Genomic DNA, 26,449 nt, shown 5'->3' on the forward strand with positions numbered 1-26,449 from the left:
AGTTCGATAGAGCATAGACAAGTGGTTCAGACCATCGAGCATACGTAAACCGCATCACTAAGCCGGCGCTCGGGATCGAATAGAGGCAAGAGTCAAAGGTCTTGGACCATAAGTTCGGCGGTGTCCATGCCACAAGAGAATAAACCAGTCAACGGGTGCGTTTCTTGGGATAAAAGTCATGCTGTGGGGGAGAACCGACCGACCAACCAGCCGCAAAAGCCGCGTGGTGGTGATTTTCAGGGATGCCAAGCCACACTCCCCGTTCGTCTTGCCATTTGAAATGCTGTGCAGTGCGCATGCCGTGTTCAATGCTTTCCCCCATCAGACAGCAGTTCATCAATGCCTTGGTGCAATTCTTCGGATGCTGCTCTCATTGTCTTCATCTAATTTGCTTACTTTTGACATGGTCATCAGTCTTTGCCCATCACCATACTCGTCCCTCGAGTATTCGGGCCTCGGCTCCAAACACACGGCTCATCCTCATCTGCTTTACTCTGGGTCCGGCGCGAAGCCGGATTCCGAGCCGGCTGCTGCCTCCATGTCCTTGAGCGCCTTCTGGCCTTCTTCCGTCGTGGCATCGATAATTTGCTCCTCGAGACTCAGAATACCGGCCTGCAATTCGCAATCTCGTCAGTAAAACATGTCTCATCAAACAGAAGCGTTCGTATCGAAAGAAATGAAAAGAGCCCACTCACCTCGCTAAGCTTGCCGACAATGTCCTCCGCCTCGTCAACCTTCATGTTGCCGAGCACCTTGTTCACCTCGTCCAAGCTGCCGCTCTCGAGCGCCTTGCGGAACTCGGCGCTGAACCCCTCGAAAATGGCCCGGCCCTCCTTGACCGCCGGGTCCTCGCTACCTTCAGGCGGTATGGTAATCTTGATCTCCGTGCCGGGCTCCACGGCATGCAGCTGGATCTGCTCCACGCCTTCCGGCTCGTTGGCGCGCTCCTTGACAATCTCCCTCGCGCGGTTCCTGATCTTGCCGTACGTGTCCTGGACATCCTTGTAGAACACATCCTGTGCCTGGTGCCCCTTTGTCGTGATGCGCTTGAAGAACATGCCCACGCCGTCCTTGCCCAGCGCCCGGCAGTACTGCAGCAGCAGCGCCTGGTGTACGCACTGCCGGCAGTAGTCGTCCTTGCCCTCGAGGGCCGCGTCGAACGCGAGGACGAGAAGCCCATCCGTCTCCTTCTCCGTCAGAATCTGAGGGTTACTCGACAGATATGCGAGACTGGAAGAGTAGTCCGCGGCCTTGATCTGCGCAAATTTCTTCGCGGCGGGCGATGCCTCGATTTCCTCGTCGTCGTCGTAGGACGTCTTGGAGTCCTTCGGGGGAAGCGTCTGCGACATGTCAAAGTTGGGGTTGAGCAGCTCCGGCTTGCGCTCCGGCTCCTTGCCCTCAGACTTGGACTTGTTGACGTGCGAGCTATCGAAGCCCGTGTGGATGCCCTCGCTTGTGATCTTGCGGCCCTCCTCCTTTTCCAGTTCGGCAAGCTTGGCCAGCAGCTCCTTCTGCAGGCCCTGCACCTTCTTCAAGTGCCCCTCGACACCCTCGAGCATGCCCTGGTAGCGGTTCTCAGGCTTCTTCTCGTCCAGCTCCTTGTTGACCTGGTCGAGCAGAACGGCCATCATCTTGGAGAAGGTAGGCAGGGGCTCCGACTCGCTGTGGACGCCTTCAGGGCGCGGGGGAGGCTGGTCATCCTCGGGCTTGCCTGCGGACTCCATAACGGCCTGGAAGGCCACCTCGCCAGGGTTGCGCGTCTCTGCCTCGGAAGCGTGGGATTTCAGAGCTTCGAGCAAGCCCGAGATACGCTTCATGAGGCCATCGTTGATGATGCGCTCGTACTTGAGCGTCTCTATCTGGTGCTTCCGTTGTAGTCGTTCCTGGTGTATTTGGTTCTGTTTGGCACGAATAAACGAACGTTTGTCGACGTTGGGGTGCACTTCAACGTCCGAGTCGTCGCTGAGCTCCAACGCGTCCTGTGGAGGGTTCTTGATTAGCGGCTGAATGACTGCGGGGCACGAGGACTGCGCGACTTACCCATTTGCTGTAGTCGACAGGCATTTTGGCGGTTGTTTGGCGACGCGATGTATGTCGCCAGGAGGGCCTCTGTCGTTGTGGTTCAAAAAGCGCTGTGTCGTGGAATGTTCTGGATTTCGAGGGCAGGAGCTGGTTTGGCGCCACTACCTACGGAGCATCACAGGTGCGGGGCAATACCCCGCCGTTTAGTAGGCGCGTCACAGCTGCAGCCAAACAGCCCAGGGCAGCTATGAGGTCAGCAGGACCTGCGCTAAGGACGATAGACGGCTAGCGGAGACGACGACGGGGGACGAAGACGAACAGCGACAAGGGGAACAACGGCGACAACGAAGACAACAAGTAATGGAAGACAATAAAGAACACGCCAAGGAACACAGTCTCTTCAAAAGTTTTGTTCCCTTTTTTTTAGTCTGTTTTGTGTTTCTCTGGCACTTCAGAAAACTCGCTCTCTATCAGCGCGATAATTCAATGACTCTGCTGGGATCAAGTCCATCCTTCGCAACTCCTCCTTCGCGTACATATCCTCTCTGGTTGCTCAGCAATCGAACTCCCTGCACCACTTCATCCGTCGAATAATGTGTATGCCCAAACACCCAACACCGAACCCTCTCCCAGCCTCCTGCCCCCAATAGGTCCGTAGCAAACGCCGAAGACCAAATGCTGCCGCTATGCCTGGGCTCCGACGTCCCCTCCATCGACGGCGCGTGATGCGTGACTACAATGACCGACCTCTCCTCCGGCACATTACCCAATTCCCTCTTCAACCAAGTGACGTCTGCCAGATGCGCCTCGTTGTGGTCATCAACCGTCCATGCTTCGATATGTTCAAAGTCCTTGACTTTGGCCGTCACCGCCGCCCTGGCCTCGTCGGGAACCAGAGACCACAGCGTACATCCCAGAATCGTCACTAGCGAGCCGGGGGTGTCGAATCTATCGCGGTAAAGAATGTGAAGCCTCCCCTCCAGAGATGGCTCCGTTTCAAGCCGTCGCGCCCGCTCAATTGCGCTGTCGTGGTCAAGGCCGTGGAACTCGTGGTTGCCTAGGACGAGCACCACGCCCTCGAAGCGGTTCGTCTGACGGCGGATGAAGGCGAGGTACTCCTCGTAGTCGGCCAAGCTGCCTACGTCTCCAGCAATCAGGAGGTAGGGTGACATGGCTGGAAAGTCAAAGGTAGAATACTGGTTGCCAACTTCAAGGTGTAAGTCTGACATATACTGGATGAGCCCCTTCTGGGCAACGCCCATGTTGGCCATCTTGGTTCTGTGAAGTGTAATTTTCCAGAATCGACTTGAGAATTGCAACTACAAACAAATTGTCGAGAAAAACGGGTCTCGGATTGACTAACCCACAATCGAGAAGAAAATACAAATGGTCTCGACGATTTCAACGTTGATGATCAGAGTTATTGGGTAATTCGTAACGCTCTAAAGATGCATATTCAAGTGTGGCAGTTTTGCCCACCACTCCACCCTTGACTCCCTTTTTAGGAGTCAATACTATGTATGATATGATACATAAAGTTCGCACATACGATTTCGTAATGAATACAGCGACGCATAAGGCTTCTCGTGCCCTCAAACATAAGAGCATCCAAGTCGCTCTCGTCAAAATCTAGATGCCAAGCCAAACTCCGGGTCATTGATTCGATGGTTCCGTGTCTCATTGCATGGTTTTCAAGAAACCATCCAGGTCGAAACTCTCCTCGTACTGGCTGTTATCCCACAGGTCGCCCAGGTCATCAAGCCAAGCCTTCTTGCCGGGCTGCTTGCCTGTAACGACGTCACCCGTTTCGATATCCACCATGTCCTCTTCCCTGCCCTCCATTGCGTTCTTTGGTTTGTCGGATATTAGACTAGGTCCTGTATCTCCCAGGTTGAACAAGTCCAATATCTGATCTGTGTCCATGGTAGACAGGCCTGCATTCTGCTGATTGACGACAGTTGATGCAACGTCAATCTTGAAACGCTGGAGACTGAGAATCTTCTCCTCCAACGTGCCCCTGGTAATAAGACGGTAGACGTTGACAACCTTCTTCTGGCCAATACGATGGGCACGATCCATAGCCTGCATATCCTTTTGCGGGTTCCAATCATGCTCGACGAAGATGACCGTGTCGGCACCCGTAAGGTTGAGACCCAGACCTCCGACGCTGGTCGTCAAGAGCAACACATCGTATGATGGATCACTGTTGAACTTGTTTACAATGTCTTGTCTCTTGTTGGCTTCGACTGAACCATCCAAGCGCAGGTGAGAAACGCCGGGCAACATGTTCTTGAGGACGGTATTCTGGACCATATCCAGCATTTCCTTCATCTGACAGAAGATAAGGGCGCGATGGGGCTTAATCGGCTGGTAGAGTGGATCATTAGACTCAGCCTCTTCCACGCCAATGCCACAGTCGACAAGCAGATCTCTCAACGCAGTTAGCTTCGGAGCATGAACAGGGTCTTCGAGGCTAGTTCCCTGCTTGTTGAGGATGCGTTGAGTCTCATCGTACATGCTGTGCGTCGGCTTCATGACCATTGCTGGCGAGTTGCAGAGCTTTCGCATGTACTGGAGAGCCTGGAAAATGTGCGACTTGGCATCCTTGTCTTCGCGCCCAGCCTCTTCTTGGAGCTTCTTGCCTTGCTTCCTAGTAAAATCGTCGAACAACTTCTTTTGAAGATCACTCAGGTCGCAATAGTAGTTCTGCAAGATCTTTGGTGGCAGGTCATCAAGCACCTCCTCTTTGAGACGTCGCAAGAGGAACGGAAGTACCTGCTTGTGGAGTGCTTCGATAGCCAATGCACCAGCTTCCTGCTCCTTCGATGATGCCTTGCTGAAACGACTGGCGGCAATGGGCTTGGCAAACCGGTCCAAGAACACTTTCTCCGCACCGAGGAATCCCGGCATCAAAAAGTCAAACAAAGACCACAGCTCAAGAACGTTGTTCTGAATGGGAGTACCAGTCAGGATCAGACGGTGATTGCTCGCCAATTTCTTGACAGCAATCGTGATCTTTGCTTTGGGGTTCTTGATCAAATGACCTTCGTCGAGGATGACATAGTTCCAGTTGTACTTGGCGAGCACTTCTGCGTCGTTGCGGCAGACGTCGTAACTGGTGATGACGATGTCGGTCTTATCGAGATTGTCCTTCATCGTCTTGCGCTCAGCAGGCACGCCGACGTAGGCCGTGACGCTGAGGAACGGGGCATAAGTCTTGATTTCTTGCTGCCAGTGGCCAGACAGCGTAGGAGGGCACACGACCAAAGACGGAAGACGACGAACATCGGGAGCACCGGTTTTGGCGAACTCCTCCGCGCGATTGTGGTGATCACTGGCAACCATGCAAATGGTCTGCAGAGTCTTACCAAGACCCATGTCGTCGCAGAGAATGCCGTGGAGGTGATACTTGTTGAGGAAATGCAGCCAGTTTACACCATCTTGCTGGTATGAACGAAGTTCGGCCTTGATGGCGACGGGAATCTGGAAACTCTCCACCTTCTTGGGATCGAGCAGTTGCGAAATGAAAGTCCTTTCACGATCTCTACCCTTGAGAAGCTCTTCGGACAGACCTGGAGGATCTGGGATACCGGCCTCTAGAGGCACTAACTTGACCAAGGTGGCAAACGAGGTTGTTGCAATCAGACGAATCTCGTTGTCCGAATCACTCATGCGGCCGAGGACGGGGACGATGAGGAAGATGACATATGGTAGAATGGCGTCGCCCATCACGGCAATCAAGTGGTAGATGGCCTCGATAGCTCCCTGTCGGAAGTTGAGATCGACGGGGTTGCTTATGGATGGGAGCACCTTTTCGACAAGAGCCGTCATACCCTCCACAGTGATGACGCTGCAGATAGTGGCCATGCATTTCGCTGCCATATAGCGGAATACTGACAATTCGGAATGCAAGGCTTTGATCACCAGCGGCACCTTCTCCATGACGAACGGATGAATGGCTTTGTCGAGAGTTGGCATGAGAGTCCGGATGAGTGACAACGCGTCGACGATTTCTTGACCAAAGGTGTTCTCGGGGTCCCGTGCCTCGGCGGGCAAGTCGCCACTGAATGCCTTCACGAGAGGTTCTTCCATGAACGTTCTCACGGTAGGAACGGCCGTGAGTAGTTCGGCACCATACGTTCTGGACAGGATTTCAAGAGCCTCCTTGGCGCCACGTCTGGTGATGCGCGCCGCCTTGGCTTCCCTCGCCCACTTGGCTGCGTCTGCGTGATCAACTCGGTCTTCTTCCTTTTGCATGGAGAGCACGCAATCAGTCTTGGTTGCATGTACGGGGAATTCGGGCGTCTCCGCAACCTCAACACAAGAGAATTTGATGAGGTTGGAGACCACTTTGTCGGCAGGCCCGCGACGGCCCTTCTCATTGAACAGCTGGACGAGACTGGCAATCGTGGCAGAGGAACGACATTGAAGTTCCTGGTTTTCTTCTGTCTTGATGCTGTCCATGATTCCCTTGATGAGAGGACTCGGCTTCTTTGGAAGAACCTTGATCGCAACCAAAGCGCAAGCAGCAGCAGCCTTAATGCGCACATCCCGAGCTTCTTTGGCAGTCCTGGCGTCGGTGATGGCTGACGCGGCCACATCTCTGGCTTCCCCGAGCTGCTGGCTGGCCACCAAGCGTTGTCCGGGCGACATGGCCTTTTTGAGCTTGTCAAAGTCTTCGCCGACGACTTTGTCTGCGACGGCGATGGAGAAAGCACCAGGCCCAGCTTGCTCGTCTCCCTGAACCAGAACGGCGAGTGTAGGGAGTCTGCCGCTTGAGACCTTGCCATGATCGCGGAACATGTTGAGAAGTTGCTGACACTGGGATCGTACGCGATGCATGTAGCTGACTAGGTCTCCGTAATGAGAGGGCCGCTCCGCCTCAATAATCTTTTGCAAGGGTGCCACAAATCTCTGAGGTCCTTCGGCTGCTGTGTTGTTCTTGGCGTACTCGTCAATGACCATGCAAGCCGCAAGCTGCGTGGAGGCGTTCCTGTCTGCGAGACCACTGGTGATGAGCTCATCGTACTCTGCCATGTGGCTGTTCGGAATGAAGGACATGATCAGACCCATCGCCTTGGCAGCCGAAACTCGCGAACGGATGAGTGTATCCATGCCAACCAAGTCGACGTCGCCTTGGATCATATGGCCATCGACATCATGTGTATGCGTCGCGACGGGCGCGTCATCAGTCTTGGCAGACTTCCGGCGGCGCTTGGTGGCTCTTTCAGGACCCTCAGGAGATGATGCCTTGCGGGCGGGTGTTGCAGTGACTGCCGTGTAAGTGCCGCCTGAAGGTCTCTGGAAGAGATGCGCAGGCATGGGTAGGGGATGCCGTGACACACCAACGGGGTGCAGAGTTAGCCTCATCAATGGGTCGACGTGTGCCGCAAACTCATCGGCCAAAACGTCAGGAGTCTGCGAAAGAGATCGCACAAGGGCTGTCCACACATCAATAGACATATTCAGTGTCTCACGATCTCTCTCGACGAGGATGTTCTGGAAGATGAGGCGCAAGATCCTGCCATTGAGCCAGCCGCGGGAGTTTTGGGCGCCGAGGTTGGCGAATGTCATGAGCGCTTTCAACACGGCGAGTCGGACAGACGTAATTGTGTGTCGAAGGAACGGGTAGAGTCGCGGTACGAGCAGAGTGAACGAACGCTCTTCATCTTGCGCGGCGGATGTTTCCATGGCCTGTAGAACCTCGGGGTAACTGCAGAGCGTCGCAAGAAGGTCCATAATCTTGCCAGTACTTGCGCTCAGATCATCACCGAGATCCGCGAGACTTCCCCACATGATGTTGATGAGTCCGTCGATGGAGCCAGGGCGCATAGTGACGAATTCCTTCGCCATCGGCAAGAGCGTGGCAGCACTCACTGACCGGACATCATCATCGTGTTCCTCCAGACCCTTCATGACCAGACGTACGACTCCGTCAATCATCTCATTATCCTCCAAGAGCAGGTCTTTTCGGACAGCGACGACATATCGGAGACCGACCATGCCACCGTGGCAAACCGACCATTGGAGCATCTCCAGATGAAGATCATCTTGCATGACCATGCGATAGAGGATCTTGTAGATGCCGTGGACTGAATCTGCCGGAACGTGTCGAAGGACTGAGCCAAGGGATTGACCAATCGTTTCGCGAATTGGTGCCACGGAGGTATCCGAACTGTAGTCAGTGAATCTGTCCAACATCAAGACACAGCAGAGTCGGCAAGCCAAATCATCGAGCCAGGCCTGGTTCAAGCGGTTGTTCTCAGCCCGAGACTTGGATCGTATCCTGCCGGCTCCAGCACCATGCACACGAATTACTTCACGTATGCCCATCGCGGCTCCGTGCCGTGTCTCCCAGGACGGGTCGAAAAGATCCACCTTCAAGAAGTCGCACAGTCGGTCGTAGGGCCATTCAGCACCCTCCATGGTCTCGTCCGCCTCAATCTCGGACTTGATTGGAATCACGGGCCCCTTGAATTCGCTGACAACTTTTGACTCCTCGTCGACGTCGGCCGGTCTGTCCAGGTTGAAGTAGTCGTTGACCTTTCCATTCTTTTGTTTTGAATCGGCATCGGGCATCGGTGTATCGTCAAAGCCCTCTGAACCAGCGGTGGTCGTCCTCCTAATGGAAAGATCTCCAAATCCGCCCTTTCCTTGAGCGGCCTTCTGCAACTCTCTTTTGCGTTTTCTCTTCAGCACATTGAGTTGCCTTGAACTCAATCCTGCTTCCTCTGCCGGTTGACTTTGGCCTTGGGAGGCATTCTCCTTGCTTCCGTTGTGGCCGTTGGCTGAATCTTGGGGAGTCATGGGACTGTGGTCCTTCTCCACGAGGACGGGCATCTCGGCGTCCTCGAAGACCCTGCCAAGGAGACCTAGTCGTCCATTGAGAGTCTTCTTTTGGTGTGCAAGTCGTGCAGAGGGGTCTAATGAGGCCAAGGCGAAATCGATGTTGCCGCCTCGTAATAATTGTCGGCCATGCTTGATGATGTGTTCAACGTTGAGCGTCCCTAACTTCAGGAGCTCATCGGTAGCAAAAGATGGGACGTCCTTCTCCTCCTCCTTTTTCACGTGGCCGTTCTCCTCCGGCTCGTCTTTCTTGATTGGCGCGGAATCTCCTTCATCCTCATTTGGGTCATAGAGAGGTGCGTTTTCAATGATCTTGCCAATGGCCTTGGCAGCTGTTGATCGTGTCTCCCATTCCTTATGTCTAAGATAGGGGACAACTCTGGAAAGAAGGTTGAACAGCTCATCTGGGTGCTGCTTCTGCCAGTCAGCCAATTGATTGACAGCAGTGTCACGAATGAGACGGGTGCTCCCCGTTTCGAGAATCCTGCAAGATGTCAGCTATCTTCTGAACGACGAATATGGTAACCCCTTGAAAGATGGCTGTATCCTGCACGATCCACATGACGAGCGAGTGGAACGTGACAAGCGGATGTGCCTGGGTTGCAGTGAAGATTTACTCACGTGACCAATCTGTCAAGTCTGTGGTAACAAGGTTAGTGCTAGTTCTGGCATAAGATCGCGGGCGATCGCGATGATCGGATAGAAGAAAACGCACCTCGACGCCATCTTGTATTATGATGGACTTGATGGGAGTTTCATCATAGATTGGGCTTCTGCTGGCGTGTTAGCGGCGTCTCAAGGAGCCCGTTGTGAGTTTGTTGAAAGTGGATGAAGGGGGCATGGCGGGTAAATGGGTGTCGGCATGGATGGGGCGAAAAATAAAGAATGAGAAACGTGGAAGTCTAAACACGTGGTGTATGCCATCCTGACTTGCCCAAACGAAGGTGATGCACTTTGGGTTGAGTCTGAATCATGACAGCTGGGGAAGCTGATGGAGGTGGGATGACACGGATAATGGAATGCGTTTGCGGTACACGCATGGAGACATGCCGGACCGAGCGATCCAATCAGAAGGCGAATATTGCAGAGATATGAGAGAAAGGGTGTGGCGTGCAGATGTCGGGGTAGAGCAGATGCCGGCTAAGAGAATAAGATACGTACCTGTCTCTAGAGCAAGCGGGTGGGAGTGATGAGCATCAGTCTGGATGGGGCCAGAGAGCAATCGCGATCCCGTCCACTGCGGATCAGGCCGAGTCTTGTTTAAGAACAAGCGGCTACCTTGCATGCATCGGGCAAGCAGGATCCAATTGATGTCGCCGTGCCGGGTCGAGTCGGACTTTTAGACCCGAGACCGAGAGATGGCAGCAGTCGACAAACTAGTTGATTGCAAGTTGTCGTTGCGATGCAAGCGTGATGCGCACGAGAATCGATTGGTGATGGTGATGATTCGAGGTGGGTGTGTCTGTTGCGCGCACGTGGTGATTGCAGACCGGGGCGAGGAAAGAAGGCACCGGGAGAGGTGAGGCTCCAGAAGGCAAGAAGGACGACGCCTTAAGTGGGAAGGAAGCGACGCGCCTTTGGGTGGATAATTGGATGCAGTGGCGGGCAGGTGCGAGGCGGGAATGCAGTGCTGCTGCTTGTTGGTGCTGCTGTGGTGGCCTAAGGATAAGGGATCTCAGCTGCAGTTGCCTGTCGTGGTGCTGTTGGTTGCCTGTGGTTCTGGCTAGGCGTGGACCGTTGAGCCAATCAAATGGTGCGATCCGAGGCTGGATGGGGTCCGGTTGAAAAAGGGCAGCACCTCTGGTGGCCGCGGGACTGCGCTCTGGAGGGAAAATTTGGGGTGGAGGGGCCCGGACAGTCTTAAAGGTATGCCTGCAGTACTTTTATAATTACCCGTGGGCCCGTGAGAGAAAAAAAAATGGAAGGAAAGCCAGCCGTTCCTTCACGCAGCGACGGTGTCTCGCTTAATTTCCTTAGCGTCATCTAGCGCCCCTGGTCCGCCTCCACTCCCCAGCAAACAATAACCCCTGCCGGCTGCTGTCGTCGTCGTCCTCTCCGGCCTCCTGCCATTTTGCATCTGTCCATCCAGTGCCTCTGACCTTACACTGACACTTCGATTTAGAGGTGTGCCTCGCTGCCTCATGTCACCACCTATCTCATCGTCCCTTTTCATCCAACCTGCACCCCTTCAAATCGAGTCCCCTGTCTTGCTACCATTCGCAAGGCAACAACACACCGCGGCTTACAACCAGCTTTGCGCCTTAGCTCAATTTCTCATACATCAGGGTACTGTTTAGTCGCATCGTGAGTTTGCAGAACCACCTCTACGACGCGACTGCTATCTTAATCCACTTCACAGTTTTCAAGCGTCATCAAATCCAACCACGATGCCAATACTTTGGTATCCTTGGCGCCACCCGCCAGCGCCAGATCTGATAAAGGTTGAAGATAATGGTGCATATTTGAAGCTGGCGAACAGTCCAGCAGCCTTGCCGCTCGACTGACACCAACGGTTCAGACACGCTTTGGAAAAAGCTGAGAACGGTATAATCAGCGTTTCACACACATACCTTTAAGAGCCTTGAACCTTTCTATTTTGAGTTTGTTCTGTCTCTGCCATCATCCCCATGTTCAAGGTTCCCGCTCGGCACTTACCACAGCGACAGAGCCTATCACGATGCTCGCCCACCGCTAACGTGCTATCTCTGAAAACTGCGAATCGGAGTCCAGTTTCCGCATGTGTCATCATGTCCTTCTCCCTTGCGTGAGGTGACGGGTGAGCTTGCCTCAATGTCTTGACTTTTCTTGGACTAGACGAGACCCAACCCACGGCAGATCTTTTAGAGTCTCTCTGGTTGACGACCTTCCGCACATACCAGGCGTTGCCCCCTTGACAACGGAGCGTGATTTTTTCTTCATTAACGGGGGCTAAGTGAGCAAATGCCTGTGAATGATACCGACAGGCTATGTCAACGGACGGCAGACTATACGTCTTCCATCGCATCTGAACAACAAGTCAGATTGGATAGATCTGACCGTAGCTGTTAACCCGAGCCTGCGATTAACATACCAGGCTACCCCTTGGAGACTAGCCCGGACAGGCACTTCACCTTAGGTACACACAGACAGGATGCATTTTTCGCCCTATTGGCAGCATTGGGCAGTAGGCAGTCTCTCACCATATCGTGCCTCCCGAAAATCCGACGACTGGACTGAAAGAGATGATAGATGATCCTCTGGTTTAGATGGATCGATGGATTGAGTGTCTATTTTGATGGACGAGATGGATGGGAGCCGGATTGGCGGCGATGGGCGGGCTGCGGATGCGGATGCGACTATTGCTGGCACTGGCGATGCAGGAGACGGCGCGAGGATCATCACAGGCATAGCTAAGGCAGGGCGTGCAGCTGCGGCCACGGCCAGTCCTGGTTTGATGCCTCGAACTGGAAATAAGCTGGTTCGGCTGGCACAAAAGACGTGGGGTAAGGTTGGGAATCTTGGCAGTGCCGCAGGGTCCCAAGTTTTTGGCGTTCCAGCGGCACGCCATCTCTGATTCGTTTTGGGTCATTCTCTTTTTTTCCCTTCTTCTCTGTCTACCCATCCTCTCCTCTCGAGATTTAGAGAAGCTTGGTGTTGTCGGAGAGTATGTGGCCGACGGCCAATTCCTTTGGCTGTCTAGTCGCTGCTTTGCTGTGTCGTAGGGTATCACTGACATGGAAGTGACAATGGAACCAGCCAGTGCAGTTCAGACTGCCCCGATTACGATGGCCTCATTTCACATCGAGCTCCGCCTGTCCCGTCCGTCCCTGGTTGTTCCAGGGCGACCTGGAATGTCTTACCCGCCTCGGCCATTCTGCCCCTGCCTCTGTCTCTGTCAGTTGTCATGCCCTCTCTCTCGCTCTCTCTTTTTCTCCAGAACTCGGTCTTCCCTCTCTCGTTTCCCCCCATAATAGATTGCGTTTCTACATACACAGATTCTTGGTTGGGGCTCCAGCAAGTGAATCGCCTCAACTTTGGCAGCTGTGCCGACACCTTATCCAGCTGCAGTGATACGTGGTCTCTCAGCCAGTTGTTGGCAGGGAAATGTACCTTACGTGGACGCTGTATCGACCAAAATGGTCAGTGCGCGTAGCTCGACAGCGACCCGACCGGGGTGCATATGGGATGGATCCAGCTCTATCCATGTTGAAGCTCAAACTAGTCGTTGATCGCCCGGTATCATGAATGCTGCTCAGGCACACCGACACGCTCACGCGGTCGCCCGGCGCACCCACAGTCTAGCACCTTTCCCGACCTTGAGACACAGACAGCTCTCTGCATGCGCACTGGCGCCGGCTCTGGCAACCAGATGGAGGCCAACGCGGAAGTGTCGGATCACTGCGCTGAACCCTTACGTGAGCTCCATGGACCTCCGCGTCTCCTTCGCCAGCCCCCGGAAGACCTGCCATGCTACCCAAGAGCGGTAGCTCGTCAGGGACGCCTCCACACTCAACCATCCATCACCCACCGGCTGCAATCCACCCTCCTCTGGTAATGGCTGTCTCGGCGAGGATGGTGGCAGGTATTCCTCTGACGAGTCTCTGGTATTTAAGCGGAGATTCGCGGACATATCTGCCGGAGTCAGTCATCCCAATGCGACGAGCACTATGGTCGGCGCGTCCGACTCGGACCGCAGTTTCAACCACCGACTGACGAATTCTCAAGCCCCCAGTCTGGCCATTTCAAGGTTCGTACGACCACGAGCGCCGTGTTCCAGTGGCTAGGTAAGGTAGTTTACAATCAGGCTGAGCCAACGAACGACCGAACGGCCGCAGCCGCGTGAAAGGTCAGCCAAAGCCGTGGATAAGCTTAGAGAACAACCAGACGAATTTGAATTTGCCAAGATCGAGTCAGCGTGCCCGCGAATGACGGGGTTTTCCTCTCTTCAGGTTACCGAGAGAGGAAAAGCAGGGAGCAGCAGCCAAAACAAGCCGTCTCGGTACTTGAATACTGCAACAAGAAAAAAAAAAGCCGTTGTCAAATCCGACTCAAAGAAAATCCCATCTGCGGCTCTTGAGCCACTAGTAAGCAGTGGTTATTAGGCTCCTTAAGCGGGACGGGATGAGCGTCGTGCAACCGTCTGGCCGGGACGTTTACATGGCCGATTAATATACAAACCCGGGGTAGAGTCACAGTATATGCACTGTCTCGCACGAGTTCCGCACTGTCCATTCAAGCCGGGCACTTGTTCCTCAGGCACGCGCGACCTGCCAAATGAGCGCACCCCAGATTCGACGCGCCTGCATCTCACGTCGAGGGTATCGCGGTTCCCGTCCCAGACGCGTCAATCCCCACCATCACCAACAACCCGTCGCAGCTCCTGGGCAAACCGATGAAAATCTTGCGCGACGCTTGATCGAGCCCGTCAGCGACTTCAACCGCGCAATCTCGCTGCCCTTGAGGCCGCACCCTCTCCGCAACCATGTACATTAAACAGATTATCATCCAGGGCTTCAAGAGGTTTGTGCGCCCCTTGCGACAACAATCGCCCAACCTCACCCCGCTGACCCGATCGCAGCTACAAGGACCAGACCGTCATCGAGCCCTTCTCCCCCGGCACGAACGTCATTGTCGGTCGCAATGGATCCGGCAAGAGTAACTTCTTCGCCGCGATCCGCTTCGTCCTCAGCGATGCCTACACCCAGATGACCCGCGAAGAGCGGCAGGCCCTGCTGCACGAAGGCTCCGGATCCGCCGTCATGTCGGCGTACGTCGAGATCATTTTCGACAACAGTGACGAGCGCTTCCACGGCGGAGGCAAGGAGGTCATTCTGCGCCGCACCATCGGAACCAAGAAGGACGAATACTCGGTCGATCGCAAAGTCGTTACAAAGACCGACGTCATCAACCTGCTCGAGGCGGCCGGCTTCTCGAGGTCGAATCCTTACTACATTGTTCCTCAAGGTCGCGTCACGGCGTTGACGAACATGAAGGAGTCCGACAGACTCACATTGTTGAAGGAGGTTGCGGGTACTCAGGTCTACGAAGCGCGTCGAACCGAGTCGCTGAAGATCATGAACGAAACGAACAACAAGAGAGAAAAGATTGACGAACTTTTGGGTTACATCAAGGAGCGTCTGGCCGAGCTGGAGGAAGAGAAGGAAGAACTTCGAGGCTTTCAAGACAAGGATCGCGAGCGCAGGTGTCTCGAATATGCGCTTTACTACCAGGAGCAGCAGCAAATTCAGGAACAACTTGACCGCATCGAAAACATTCGTCAGAACGGTTTAGAAAACACTGATTCGATTCGATCAGAACTGAAGGAGGCCGAAAAGCTTGTCACCAAGTTTGAGGCCGAAATTCACAAGCTGAGGAAAGAGATGGATATGGCCAAGGTCGAGCGCCGCCAACTCGAGGAGGATCGTCGTGAAACGGCAAAGGCCAAGGCGAAGGCAGAGCTGAAAGTCAAGACGTTGTCTGACGGACAGTCAGCGGCTGTGCAAGCCCAGCAGCAACACGAGGCTGACCTCGCAGCGACCATCGAGGAGATCTCCGCGAAGAAGCAGGAACTCAACAGCATCGTCCCGGAGTTCATCAGACGAAAGGCCCAGGAATCGGAGAAGAAGCAGCAGCTGGACACTGCCGAAGCTGCACGGAACCGTCTGTTCACCAAGCAAAGCCGTGGATCCCAATTTAAGAACAAGGGCGAGCGTGATAAGTACTTGCGAGCCGAAATCGAGGATCTCCACTCTAGACTCATGAGCCACAAGGCGAACAAGATGGAGGCCGACGAGGATGTCACCAGAACCGAGAACGCCATCAAGCAACTAGAAAGTGAGGTTGCCAATCTCAGAGAGCAGCTGCAGAACTTCAACGGAACTCGCCACGAGCTTGCAGAAGAAGAGCACAAGGCGAGGGAGATTTTGGACAAGCTCGACGATGAGAGGAAGGCGCTAGTCCGTCAGGAGGAGAAACTCGACACCGTTCTGTCGGATGCGCGACAAGAGAGGGAGCGCGCAGACCGCGAGCTCAGCACGATGATGGACAGAGACACCGCTCAGGGTCTTGCTACCATCCGTCGACTGAAGGCCACCGAGGACCTCCCTGGTGCCTACGGGACGATGGCTGAGCTGCTTGAGGTCAGCGACACCTACCGACTTCCTGTCGAGCAGATTGCCGGCAACAGCTTGTTCCACTACATTGTGGACACCGACCAAACGGCGACATACCTGACCAACCACCTGCGCTCATCATACGGCGGTAGGCTCACATTCATGCCGCTCAACCGGCTTCACCCAAGGCACATCAACATGCCAAGATCTTCAGACGGTATCGTCTCTCTCTTGAGCAAGATCAACTACGATCCCACATTCGAGAAGGCATTCCAGCAAGTATTCGGCAAGGTCGTCGTGTGCCCGAACCTGAGCATAGGAGGCCAGTACGCGAGGAGTCACGGCGTCGATGCTATTACCCTCGACGGTGACACGACCAACAAGAGAGGTGCCATGACTGGTGGATACATTGATCCCAGGCGATCTAGGCTCGAGGGAGTTCAGGCTGTCAGCAAATGGCGCGATGAGTACGAACGTCTGCTTGAAAAAGCCAACGAGTTCAGGACCCTGATCGAGCAGAAGGATCAAGAAATTACCCGCGCCTTGGGTGACGTCCAGAAGGCTGCGCAGAAGCTGCGGCAACTGGAGGCTGGCTTTGATCCTTTGAAACACGAGCTGAACAACAAGAACTTCCAGCTTGAGCATGAGAAGAAGCGCTTGAGCGACGCCCTGAGACACCGCGAATCAGTTGAGCGGGACATGAGGGTGTTCACCGAGAGCCTGGCAGCTGATGAGGCTGAATTGGCGTCTGATTTCAAGAAGGCCCTCAGTAACGCTGAGGAGAAGCAGCTGGTTGAGTTGGACGCTCAAGTGCAGAGGCTCCAGAAGGAATGGAACGATGCCAGCAAGAAGAGACGTGACGCCGAAAGTCGGAAGCAAATTCTCGAGACAGACATCAACCAGAACCTGCAGCTGCGTCTTGATCAGCTGAACAGCGCCGCTTTCGAGAACAACACTTCGTCTGGCGAGTCCGGCAGTCTTAAGGAGGCTCAGCGCGAACTCAAGAAGCTCCAGAAAGAGACCAAGGCAATCGAGGCCAAGATGCAAGAGATTGAGGCTAGAATTGAAGAACTTGGTTCAAAGCTCGACCGTCGGGAAGCCAAGAAGGCGGAACAGGAGGAGATCCGCGCCACGGTCGCTGCAAGGGAGGCCAAGCAGCGCGGTGCGATCGAAAAGAGCATGTCCAAAAAGGCTGTGTACACGGCGCAAGCTGCCGATGCTGCGAAGGCCATCAGAGACCTTGGCGTTCTGCCTGAAGAGGCCTTCGACAAGTACGAGAACATGGACCCGCGACAGATCGACACCAGGCTCAAGAAGGTCCGCAACGCGCTGAAGAAGTTCCAGCACGTCAACAAGAAGGCTTTCGAGCAGTACAACAGCTTTACTCAGCAACAGGATCAGCTCCTCAAGCGTCGCAAGGAACTCGATGCCTCTCAAGAGTCCATCGAGGAGCTCGTTGCCCACCTTGATCAACGTAAGGATGAGGCTATTGAGCGTACATTCAAGCAGGTGTCCCGCGAGTTTGCCACCATCTTCGAGAAGCTCGTGCCGGCCGGACACGGTCGCTTGGTTATTCAGCGCCGTACCGACCGTCGTGTGGACCCCGACGAGTCTGATGAAGAAGCTAGAGGCAGTGTCGAGAACTACACTGGTGTTGGTATCAGTGTGTCCTTCAACTCCAAGACTCTCGACGAGCAGCAGAGAATCCAACAACTCAGTGGTGGTCAGAAGAGTAAGCCAACCCTCGTCCCTTTGCTGACCCAGTTACTAACTTGCCAAATCAGGTTTGTGTGCCTTGTGCCTCATCTTCGCCCTCCAGCAGACGGAGAGCAGTCCCATGGTCATCTTTGACGAAGTCGACGCCAACTTGGACGCGCAGTACCGTACCGCCGTCGCCAGCCTTCTCCAGTCCATTTCTCAGGACGCCGGCACGCAATTCATTTGCACCACTTTCCGTCCCGAGATCGTTCACGTCGCCGACAAGTGCTACGGTGTGACTTTCCACAGCAAGACGAGTTCCATCGACTGCGTTCCTACAGAGGAGGCCCTCAGCTTCGTCGAGGGCGTTGCCGCCGGCAAGTAGACTGTGGGTATTGGTGAAGTTGTATGTGGCACTGCTCGTAATATGGGTATGAGGAAGCCGGGCTCATCTGGGAAGTGATGGGGTCAACCGGGCATGGCGTTGCGGCGATTTGCGGTGGATGGTTGGCTGATTGATATCACAAGGCTTGTTTACCTTTGAGGAGTGTTCTCCTGGCTGCCATGTCAATGTGGCAGAATGACTTTGTCGTAGACTTGTGCTCGTTTCACGGCTTTATAACGACTTTTTACTGTGTCATTTGACGTCTTTCTGTGTCTTTGTGCTGTGCCCCTTGGACGCCTCGCAACGGTCCATGTACGTTGGGGAGATGGGATTGAAAAACACCAACTTCTAGGTGCTTCCATTGCCGTCCAAAGGATGTTTTTGACAATTCGGACCCTCCTCTTGGCGCTTCCTTGTCCAATAGGCACAAGGGCCGACAACACACCATCTACATCAAGTTAGACGAATCGGATTGTATAATTTACGAGTAGTTCGTCAACTGACACTAATTGCAGTTTTCAGCCCAGCATACCATGGCTTCACTAGCAAACCTTCCGAACGAGCTTCTAGACGCGATTCTCCTCGAGATTCCCACCGCCGATCTCATCAGCCTTTCACAAACATGCCGGAATCTACGCTCAGTCTCTCTGCCCCTGGCTTATCGCGATATTGCCATCACTTCGAACGGCTCGACCAATGATCGCCTACCAAGAATTACCTTGCTTCTTCGAACCGTCCTGGAGAGCCCTCACCTTACAAGATACATCAAAAGCGTGCGGCTGTTTACAGGACAGATGCCTTTAGACACTTTGGCCCCTGAGCGGGCGGGTGTTCTCGCCAAGTGGACCGGTCCTCCGCTTCTTGCCAGCGACATGAGCGACGCGTTAGTCAGGAAAGCCGTCCACGGGATGCAATCCTCGCGTGCTGCAGAATGGATCACGGCGATCTTCGATGGCGACCTTACCGCCGCCTCAGCACTGATCCTGGCGCAATGTGAACAGCTGGAGAGTCTGACGGTAGACAACGAATTCGCCTGGCTGGGAGCCAGGTGGCTGACGGCGCTCTTCCGCAATGGACTGGCGGCTGTGAAGGACGACCCTCGCCTGCCGACGTTCGGCAACCTCACAAAGCTTGGCGTCACCTCCTATCATAGGTGGGATATTTCTCACTATTGGGATCACATTCCGAAAGAGCTCTTCATGCTGTCCTTATATCTGCCCAAGATCAAAAGCCTGCGTCTGGGGAGAACTCCTCGAATCGATGCCTGGGATGAAGACGCTCAAAGCTCCGACGTCGCGTGGCCGTTTCCTGCGGCTCCCAATGCGGCGAGCCTGACAAGCTTACGTCTCGATCGCTCGGCGGCAACTTTCAGCAGCATCAAAGCATTGCTAAAGCAAACACCGAGTCTCAGATCCCTCTACTTGGACAGCTTCATTCCCGAGTCGTATATCCAGGACACAACTGTTCTGCGGCAAGCACTCCGTCATGTAAGGAGCACGCTGCTGCGTCTGACAGTCAAATATAAGATTAGCGACGAGGACTACCCCGACGCTGTCAACTTGAGCGTCTTAGTTAAGGGAAGCCTCGACTCTCTGCGGGACCTCGAGGTGCTAGAGGAGCTGAACATCTCTCTATGTGTCTTCTACGGCCAGGACAGAGACTTAGAAGCGCTGCCGCCACTGTCAGAAGGTATGCCCCCGAAGCTCAAGCGTCTCACTATCAACGACAGTTTGTGGGGCTTCGTCGCCTTTGAAGCATGTCCGAGCCAGGTCTACGTGCCGCTGCTGGGGCCGTTCCTGGGCGGCGGTTGGAAAACTGGGACTCCGGAGCTGCAGGAGTTTGCGTTGGACGCGGAAAGGATACGCGATGAATATGGTGGCGAGTTCGCGCGCGGCATGCGGAGACTGCGCAATGTTTGCGAGGAACAAGGGCTGAAGTGTAGTCTTCCTGGCCACATCGATCTTGATAGTGATGATGATGAGGAGGAGTGCGACGACGACGATGATTCTTTGTATGAATGGATATGATTCTTGGTCTCCTCATTACTTCCCCCTCAGCTGTTGAGAGGAAGTTGGCGATTGGCAGCACGCCGTTCAAGCCTTAACGGTTGAAGAATCTTCACTTCATTCATCAAGAACTCTGGCTAGATGGCTCCATAACATCTAGCGAGCATATACACTTGCCATGACAGCCTCTTGAACAGGCCTCGATCAAGGTCCCAGGCTCATCCGACGGCTGTTCCCTGAGGGCCAAAAGCCGTTTATGCCTATCTTCCTGCCTAAGCCGCAGGCCAGCAGCGACATTCATACGCTCATCTATGACCTGCTAAAGCCTTCGTTATCCTATACTCATATACTTCATGCGAAGCTTCTTTGTACTTTGTTCGTCATTCACCAGTCTCAGGGTCACAGAGATGCGTCACTAGCCCTTGCTCTATGAGAACGCAATCGGCCAGACAATTGTAGGCCTTGAATGAGACCACAGCGAAAATTCGACTTACAGAAATCTTTGTTATGTGCATTCGCAGTGTCTATCGAAGAGCCCTGCCAACTCCATGACCTACTGCCTCAGAGCGATGGGTAAATGAGAAACACGAGTCACAGACAGCAAATATGCGCATTTGTCTACTCAAGTAGTCGTTTCACTTCCGCATGGGAATATGACTGAGTCGTTGCTGAATAGTAGGCGTCATCTATGACCTCGTACAAGCGCTCGCGGGCTAGAGCATACATCTCACTGAAAGAACGTTGTAAACTTGGTCTATGTAAATACATCCGAGTAAATGGATGGTTAATGACCATCAAGGTATGTCCAGTGAGATGTGTTGAGGTCGAATCTCTCTATCTGAAACTTCGAAGGAGCTCCTGGAGATTAGTTATGGGTGAGTACACTCTTCACTGAGGTTTTCCGCCATCTATAGGTCACGTTCTAAGCTCAAGAATGTAGCCAAGACCCAATCTATTCCGGGCGATGAGAGGGGCCAGGACATCGAGAATGCACCTAAACTCATCGAAAAGTTTTGTAGATAGCGGGAAAGAAACCTGTGTACATTATCTTGAAACATGAAGTCGATTGTGAACGCAGGAGAAACAAATGAGCTGTGGGCGCCATCATCGGGGCCTCACATGCGGTGCAGGATACCGCCACAGCATCCAATCTCCCCATTACCTCAAATGGCAAATTCCCAGAAGTTTCGATGGCAAGGGATGTCCCATGAACACAGGAGTCCACCGGCCAGAGTCCCGCGAACGCCTCCAGCACGGAAAACCACAGTCGACACCGTGGCGATACGAGAGGTCCCTCGCACAGCCTGAACGTCAGCACCGGAGAGGGGCGGATCTCCAAACAACCCTCCAGGGATCCACGAGGTTGTCAACGTCTTTGGCCACGAACATGGATTCAGGTTCCTCAAAGAATCCTCAACGAAAAAAAACATCCATCCTTTCCCGCTTCCAAAGCACGCAATATGCCGTTCTCGGGCACAGTGTTCGTTCGGTCCCGACTCGTCGACACCGATTGGCCGTGAAGGGTGTCTGAACGACGGAACGCCGTGATTCCTTCCCGTCCTTCACGTATTCCCTCTCCAGACGCCGTGTTCTTCAACACGAGGGCAAGGGGTAAAAAGAGAAATCCCAAATCTCAAATCCCATAACGCATACACCGGACTTTCCGAGAGCCCAAAGCACTGCATACGCTACACAACACGACACACACCTGCTTTTCGCGACGTTGAGAATCCCGGGAAACTTGCTCTTCCCACGAAATATCGTCATCATCCGTCCCTTCCCACCCCCCCCTCCGAAAGACTTCCTGTACGAGACGGATCAACACTGACCACCCCGAGATCCGCACCTCCCCAACGTGAGGCAGAATGCTCGACTCGTCCAACACCTCCTGAGCGAGGTCGGGGCCAGGCGGATGTCGGCGGAGGCGAAATTGCTGACTGCGATGGGGGGGGGCGGGATGGTGGGAACTCGGGCCAACTCGACTACTCCTTCAAACTTCGGCCGGAGGAAAGAAGAGTAGCGGAGTGGGAAGGGGGAAAAAAAACAACTGCCCAACGCATGAAAGGTCCGGGAGCCCACCCACGCACGACTTGCAAAACAGCCGGAGTTGCGAATCATGTGACGAGAGATAAGCGCGGCGAACCAGCCAACTGGAGTTTGCCCGAGAGAAGGAGACTTCCGGGAGTGTTCGTAAGCTTTTGGGGACAGGGCGGAAAGACCAGACAATGCCTCGCCGGTTGCGCCCAGCTTTTTCCGTGTTGTTTGAGACCAATCCGAAGAGAGAAGCGCCCCAAACCTTGTGAAGTTAGTTGCTGTTGTGTTAGTTTGGGAATACCAGTTGTCAAGTCACAGGTCACGATGCAAGAGGGAACAGGTATGTTTGTTTAGAACATAGAAAAATTTGATTCGATTATCCGACCGACCCGACCAACGCCAGAACAATGGTCTTTTGTTACAATTAGAAAAAATCGGGGGCCATTAGTGACAGTTGTGATGTACGCAGTATTACCGAAAGCGCGTCATCTAGTAAACCCCCTTTCCACCCCCTTTGAACCTTTTCTTCTTCTTCTCTCTATGATGTGACGAAAAAGATGTGTTTTTTGAACCCAAGTTAAAAGAAAAAAGTAATTTGCAGAATGCTGTGGTTGGGAAAAAGACGCTCTTGCTGAAGTCATGTCTCTTTTCGCACGCTCTTCTGACGCTTGACTCTAAATTTGCGAGATCAATGCGGTTTAACCCTCCTCGACAACGGTGCGGTTGGCAATGTAGAACCTCTCGCCCTTGTCGTCCTTCTCGTGCTCGAGGGCGACCTTGCTCAGCTGAGTGAGGACGTTCTCGATCATGGTGTCGGTGACGCTGCGCTTCTTGCGGCCCATGTCGTTGAGGCTCTGCATGTTGGTCATGATGTAGTAGACCAGGGCCATGACGATGGTGACGGCGACGGAGTAGACGAAGACGACGCAGACGGTGACGAAGTCGGTGCGGCCGTTGTCGGACAGGAAGCGGTTGAGCGACGGCGGGGAGGCGGGCTCGCCGCGGCCGCCGGAGAACCAGCCGAAGACGCAGAAGAGGATGGCGAGGACGTCGACGGCGGCGATGGCGCCGATGAGCTGGAACGAGGGGAAGGTCTCGAAGCCGCGGGTGACGAAGATGAGCCAGTTCTGGGTCAGGGTGATCTCGAGGAAGAGGATCTCCTGGATGGAGCCGTACTCGTGGATGACACCGCCGTCGGTGAGGTACATGGTGCCGCGGAGGACCCAGGTACCGCCGGCAAGGAGGGCACCGAGAACGATGGAGATGATCCAGATCTTGGGCAGCTGCCACTCGACGGGACGCTTCTCGAAGTGGGCATTGTCGTACTGTAGTCTTGTTAGATATTGTACGGTAGTGTGAGAATGTGCAAAGTGCACTTACAGCAACGGCGATGGTGGCCAAATCGGCGAAGAGGGCGAGGAAGACAATGAGGTCGGCGCGAACAGTCTCGTTGATGATGATCATGGAGGAGACGAGGTAGATCTCAAGATGCAAGCAAAGAGCGATACGGTACTGGATGTAGGCCTTCATGCGCTGGAAAATCTGGCGGGAGAGCTTGATGGCGGAGACAATGGTGGAGAGACCGGGGGCGAGGAAGACGATATCGGCGGCAGCCTGGGCAGCCTCGGTGGCACCCTCAACAGCAATACCGCAGTCGGACTTCTTCAGGGAGGGGGCATCGTTAACACCGTCACCAGTCATGGCAGTCAAGTGACCACGCTGCTGAAGCATCTCGACGACCTGGTACTTGTGCTCGGGGAAAACCTCAGCGAAACCATCGGCGCGCTCGCAAAGATCGTGGATGGAAGTGCCGGCCATGTCGGAGTGGAGGAGCTTGTCGGAGTTGTAGACCTTGGTGCCGAGCTGGAGCATGCGGCAGGTTTCGACAGCGATAGCGTGGGCGTCACCAGTAAGCATCTTAACCTGAAGACCGAGAGCCTGGGCCTCGAGAATGGTCTGGCCGGTGTCGGAACGAGGGGGGTCGAAGAGGGACAGCATGCCGAGCATCTCCCAGGGGCCATCCTCCTCCTTGACGGCGACGGCGAGGGAACGGAAACCACGGCGGGCGAACTCAGCGGCCTTCTCCTTGAACAGAGCGGATTGCTCCTCGGTGCAGTCGGTGAGAGCGAGGACGGCCTTGGGGGCACCCTTGGCGCAGGTGTAGCGGACTCCACGGTGGGTGGCGATGGTGGTGATGCGCTTGGAGACGGGGTCGAAGGGAGTGAACTTCTCGGTCTTCCAGCCGTCGGCGATGAGCTCCTTGGCCTTCGGGTAGCGCTTGAGGGTGAGGACGGTGATCTTGTCGATGGGGTCGAGGGCCTTGATGTTGTGGGAAGAAGCGAGAGCGGCGACGGCCATCATCCAGTTGATGTCAACACCCTCCATGACGAAAGGCTCGCGGACGGAAAGCTGGTTGGCAGTGAGGGTACCGGTCTTGTCAGAGCAGAGAATGTCGACACCAGCGAGGGACTCGATAGCGGTGAGCTTCTGGACGATAGCCTTCTCCTCGGCGAGGTAGGCGGCACCGACGGCGAGAGTGGTGGTGGTAACGCAGGGCAGACCGATGGGAACACCGATGATGAGGAGAATGAGAGCGTAGTGGAGCAGGTTGACGGAAGAGCCCTCCTCGGAGACCTCGATGTTGCGGTAGAAACCACCAACCCAGGAAGCGAGGATGAAGATGACGACGAGAACGAGGAGCGTAGTACCGATAGAGTCCATGACAGCCTTGAAGTGGCCCTGGTCCTGGGCACCCTGAACGAGAGAAGCGGTCTTTCCGACGAAGGAAGCCTGGGCGCCGTGGGTGACGATACAGTAGGCCTTGCCGCGCTTGCAACCGGTGGTGTAGTAGACGGTGTCGGTCATGAACTTGTCGACGGCGAGAGACTCACCAGTCATGGCAGACTGGTCGACGGCGATGATGGCATGGCCGAGCTGGGGAGTTCCCTCCTCGCCGTCCTCGTCGAACTTCTCACGGTTGGGAGACATGACATCCTGGGCCTCGAGTTCGGCCTTGTAGGCGGAGTATCCAGCGGGGTTCTCATAGTCGCAAATCAGGCGGGCATCGGCGGGGACGACGTGGCCTTCCTCAACGACGATCTGAAAAGTTCCGTGTTAGCCAAATTGACTTTGTCGCGAACCAGGACCGCGGGGCGCGGAAGGGCTGGCTGATGATGAGACGACTTACAATGTCACCGGGCACGAGCTCACGGGCGCGGATCTCCTCTTCTCTTCCCTGGCGAATGACAAGCGCCTTCATGGCGATGTCACCCTTCAAGCTGGCGACGACGTCGGCAGCCTGCTTCTCCTGGTACCAACCGACAGCGGCGTTGAGCAACAGAATTGCCACAATCAAACCGGCATCGAGCCAATCTTGCAGAGCAAAGGCGAGGATGGCAGCAACCTCCATGACTGCATTGGATAATTAGCCTTTGGTCGGGGGTGTTTCATGCGGTCATGCCAGGCTGTGAAAGTCGGGCGTGGCCACAGCGTCTTTGGGGAGTAGCTTACCGTAGAGAATGGGACCACGGAAGAAACCAACGAACTTGAGGAACATGTTCTCCTTCTCGGTGGAGAGCTCGTTCCAGCCAGTGTATTTCCTGCGACGCTCGACTTCCATCGGGTCAAGACCGGTCTTCATGTCGGTGTTGAGCCAGTCGGCAGGCGTGACGAAGGCGCTCTGGCCGCTGGTGCCGTCGGCCTTCTTCTTCCAGAACATCCATGAGGGGTGGCTTGCTGAGGCGCCAGACTCCTCAATCTCCTCAACTTCCGCATTGGGATCACGGTATGTATCGATGTAGCGGACAAGACTGTTGCGGGTTGAGTCAGTGATGCTGCAGTTAAGGAGCCATTGGGTGGTGTTAGACGTACGACTTGTATTCTTCGTTAGAACCACTTTCACCCTGAGCACCCTCAACCCGGTTGTTCCTTTGGCGTTCCTGGAGGAAGTTGCCCGTTTCCAGGTCTTGGTCGTCCTCCTCGGTGCTAATGGCCGTCGGGTAGTGCTTGTTGCCACCCTTGCCGATTAGACCGGCCATTTTGAAGGGAGCCATGGTGACGAGGGATTACAGTCCAGCTGTAGCCAACACGAGCCAACTAGCCAACAAGAGTACGCAAGCAGGACAGGTCGAGATTGAGGGTAGGAGGGGTTCAAAGAAGGGGGGGAAGGAGTGACGGAAGGGTGAAGAGGTGAAAAGGCTGAGTTAGGAAGACATGAATCACGGTGGGAGGAAGGGCATATTATATTATCTGTCAAACGGCGAGGCCGGACGGGGTGAGTGGGTGAGGACTTCCGCGGATGCGCACAAAAAAAGAAGAAGATGGGACCAAGGTATGCCGGGAAGGCAGACTGAGCATAACTCGCGGCA

General features: G+C 54.6%; 6 protein-coding genes across 6 annotated transcripts; 2 read left to right on the top strand and 4 right to left on the bottom strand.

Annotated features, from left to right (window-relative positions):
* Positions 1 to 489: 489 nt before the first annotated feature.
* Positions 490 to 2,064, bottom strand: cdc37 (Hsp90 co-chaperone Cdc37; the record flags this gene model as incomplete). The annotated part of the gene is made up of 3 exons (XM_036638444.1): positions 490 to 612; positions 696 to 1,979; positions 2,041 to 2,064. The coding sequence occupies 3 exons, from the start codon at positions 2,062 to 2,064 to the stop codon at positions 490 to 492; spliced, it is 1,431 nt and encodes a 476-aa protein (XP_036495308.1).
* A 428-nt stretch (positions 2,065 to 2,492) lies between these two features.
* Positions 2,493 to 3,293, bottom strand: CGCS363_v006596 (Uncharacterized protein; the record flags this gene model as incomplete). The annotated part of the gene is made up of 1 exon (XM_036638445.1): positions 2,493 to 3,293. The coding sequence occupies one exon, from the start codon at positions 3,291 to 3,293 to the stop codon at positions 2,493 to 2,495; it is 801 nt and encodes a 266-aa protein (XP_036495305.1).
* Positions 3,294 to 3,699: 406 nt separating this feature from the next.
* Positions 3,700 to 9,594, bottom strand: mot1 (putative helicase mot1; the record flags this gene model as incomplete). Its single annotated transcript, XM_036638446.1, has 3 exons — positions 3,700 to 9,352; positions 9,490 to 9,507; positions 9,584 to 9,594. 3 exons carry the CDS (start codon positions 9,592 to 9,594, stop codon positions 3,700 to 3,702), a joined length of 5,682 nt encoding a protein of 1,893 aa, XP_036495306.1.
* Positions 9,595 to 14,329: 4,735 nt separating this feature from the next.
* sudA (Chromosome segregation protein sudA) lies at positions 14,330 to 18,042 on the top strand (the record flags this gene model as incomplete). Its single annotated transcript, XM_036638447.1, has 3 exons — positions 14,330 to 14,367; positions 14,426 to 17,691; positions 17,744 to 18,042. The coding sequence occupies 3 exons, from the start codon at positions 14,330 to 14,332 to the stop codon at positions 18,040 to 18,042; spliced, it is 3,603 nt and encodes a 1,200-aa protein (XP_036495309.1).
* A 533-nt stretch (positions 18,043 to 18,575) lies between these two features.
* CGCS363_v006599 (uncharacterized protein) lies at positions 18,576 to 20,069 on the top strand (the record flags this gene model as incomplete). Its single annotated transcript, XM_036638448.1, has 1 exon — positions 18,576 to 20,069. The coding sequence occupies one exon, from the start codon at positions 18,576 to 18,578 to the stop codon at positions 20,067 to 20,069; it is 1,494 nt and encodes a 497-aa protein (XP_036495310.1).
* A 2,711-nt stretch (positions 20,070 to 22,780) lies between these two features.
* pma-1-1 (Plasma membrane ATPase) lies at positions 22,781 to 26,134 on the bottom strand (the record flags this gene model as incomplete). The annotated part of the gene is made up of 5 exons (XM_036638449.1): positions 22,781 to 23,407; positions 23,463 to 25,181; positions 25,270 to 25,493; positions 25,593 to 25,891; positions 25,953 to 26,134. The coding sequence occupies 5 exons, from the start codon at positions 26,132 to 26,134 to the stop codon at positions 22,781 to 22,783; spliced, it is 3,051 nt and encodes a 1,016-aa protein (XP_036495483.1).
* Between the last annotated feature and the right edge of the window lie 315 nt (positions 26,135 to 26,449).

The sequence above is a fragment of the Colletotrichum siamense genome, assembly GCF_013390195.1.
Source record: "Colletotrichum siamense strain Cg363 chromosome Unknown KSG_Cg363_contig04, whole genome shotgun sequence".
NCBI lineage: Eukaryota > Fungi > Ascomycota > Sordariomycetes > Glomerellales > Glomerellaceae > Colletotrichum > Colletotrichum siamense.